At 49.3% G+C, this 1,518-nt stretch overlaps 2 protein-coding genes across 2 annotated transcripts, besides 1 other annotated feature; both read left to right on the forward strand.

The window, feature by feature from the left end:
* Tc00.1047053460757.10 (receptor-type adenylate cyclase, putative) lies at window positions 1-689 on the forward strand (the record flags this gene model as incomplete). Its single annotated transcript, XM_797261.1, has 1 exon — window positions 1-689. A coding segment is annotated over one exon (689 nt), but the record flags the coding sequence as incomplete, so codon positions are not given.
* Window positions 1-1,518: a sequence feature (areas not merged during assembly with more than two copies in the genome that could not be assigned to a particular haplotype).
* Tc00.1047053460757.20 (uncharacterized protein) lies at window positions 804-1,518 on the forward strand (the record flags this gene model as incomplete). The annotated part of the gene is made up of 1 exon (XM_797262.1): window positions 804-1,518. A coding segment is annotated over one exon (715 nt), but the record flags the coding sequence as incomplete, so codon positions are not given.

Genomic DNA, 1,518 nt, shown 5'->3' on the forward strand with positions numbered 1-1,518 from the left:
ACGCTGGTCGTGCTTCTGCTGGTATTTTTTTAGAAATGAGTGGTGCGACCTTCTCCTGCGCTTTATCGCACCTTTTTGCTGCACTTCTCTGTTTTTTTCTTTGGGTTTCTTGCGTCCAGCCCTGCTTTGAAGCAACGCGACGCCTTGGTGAAGGCGTATACGAAGCACATCTCCTATTTGGAGGCTGCATGTGGTGTGCTGCTGTGGCTGGCGGTGTTGAGTTTGTGCCTGGGCAGGTGATCACGACGGGGACGAACCCGCTGGCGAAGGACACACAGTACGAGGCCATCCAGCGCTTCCAGAAGGTGATGCGGGCATATCTGACGCACAGTGGGCAAAAGTACTATGCCGACAAGGACCATTTTCTGAAGGATGACGGCGACGGTGAGATGATGGTTGCTGGGTGGATTGCTGGCGAGGTGCTCTCACAGGCGCTGGGCAGTCGTGAGTGGGTGAAGGACCGCAAGTCGTTCTTGGCGTCTCTGTACAACCAACGCCGGTATGTGGTTGACGACATTGTGATTGGCGACTACGGTGGCGAGTGCGAAGCGGGTGTATTGAGCAATTTGTGTATCCATTTCTTAGGGCCTTTTTTTTTCTGTGTTTTTATTGATTTTTTTTGTGTTGGGTTTTATAAAGTTTCTTTTTTTTGTATGTGTTGCTTAGTTATTTTGTGTAGGGAAGGTTAGTGTGGAGGCACGGTCTGTCTCTGGCGTTGGTATTAGCTTATATGCATGGATTGGAACAATTTGATCCTTTAAACTTCAATTTATTGCCTATTATTAGCATTATTATTGTATTGTATGGACGAAAACGTCTCGCTTTTTTGCGGTGGGCTTTTTCACATGCCACGGGGGACGTCGTTTTGTGTTTTTTTGCTGCAGCAGTTTCTTGTGTTTGTTGGGTTGTTGTTTTCTCCATGTCATGCGGTGCAGTCCGATTATGCAAAGTACGTTGAGGCCGCTGATGGGGGTGCGTTGGGGTCGTCTTCGTTTGGTCTAGAGAACTCGCTGGCGAGTATCGTTGACTGTTTTCCTGGGGTGATACTTTTGCCCAGCAACACAACGTACTACTGCGAGATCAACGGCATTGCGGCCTTTAAAGAGTCGGTGCTGTTGTGCGCCTCGTACTACACCCGGGACGGTAGACTGTTTGGTGGTTGGCCGGCGACTGTGGAGGGGGCAGGAAACTTCATTTCGTTTATCCCTGGGACTGCAGCGCCCTCCGGTTTGATAGCGCTTGTCATCACGGAATACAATGCGTTGTTGAATCCACCTTTTCTGCCCGTAACGACAAACAAGACGATGGAGCTTTGGGACAGTGAAAATACCCACACGTCCTTCTTTGCACCCTTTCCCTATTATGGATTACATGCATCTTGGGAGATGAACATACCGAAGAAGTATGTTGTTGCTGGTAGTTTACTTGTCCGCGCTGGGGTAGAGTGCCAGTCCATCGCGAAGAACTGTGGTGCAGAAGTTGGATGTTACAACGTCACCGAGTCCCATCTTCTTCCTT

Source organism: Trypanosoma cruzi, genomic scaffold, assembly GCF_000209065.1.
Source record: "Trypanosoma cruzi strain CL Brener 1047053517185 genomic scaffold, whole genome shotgun sequence".
NCBI lineage: Eukaryota > Euglenozoa > Kinetoplastea > Trypanosomatida > Trypanosomatidae > Trypanosoma > Trypanosoma cruzi.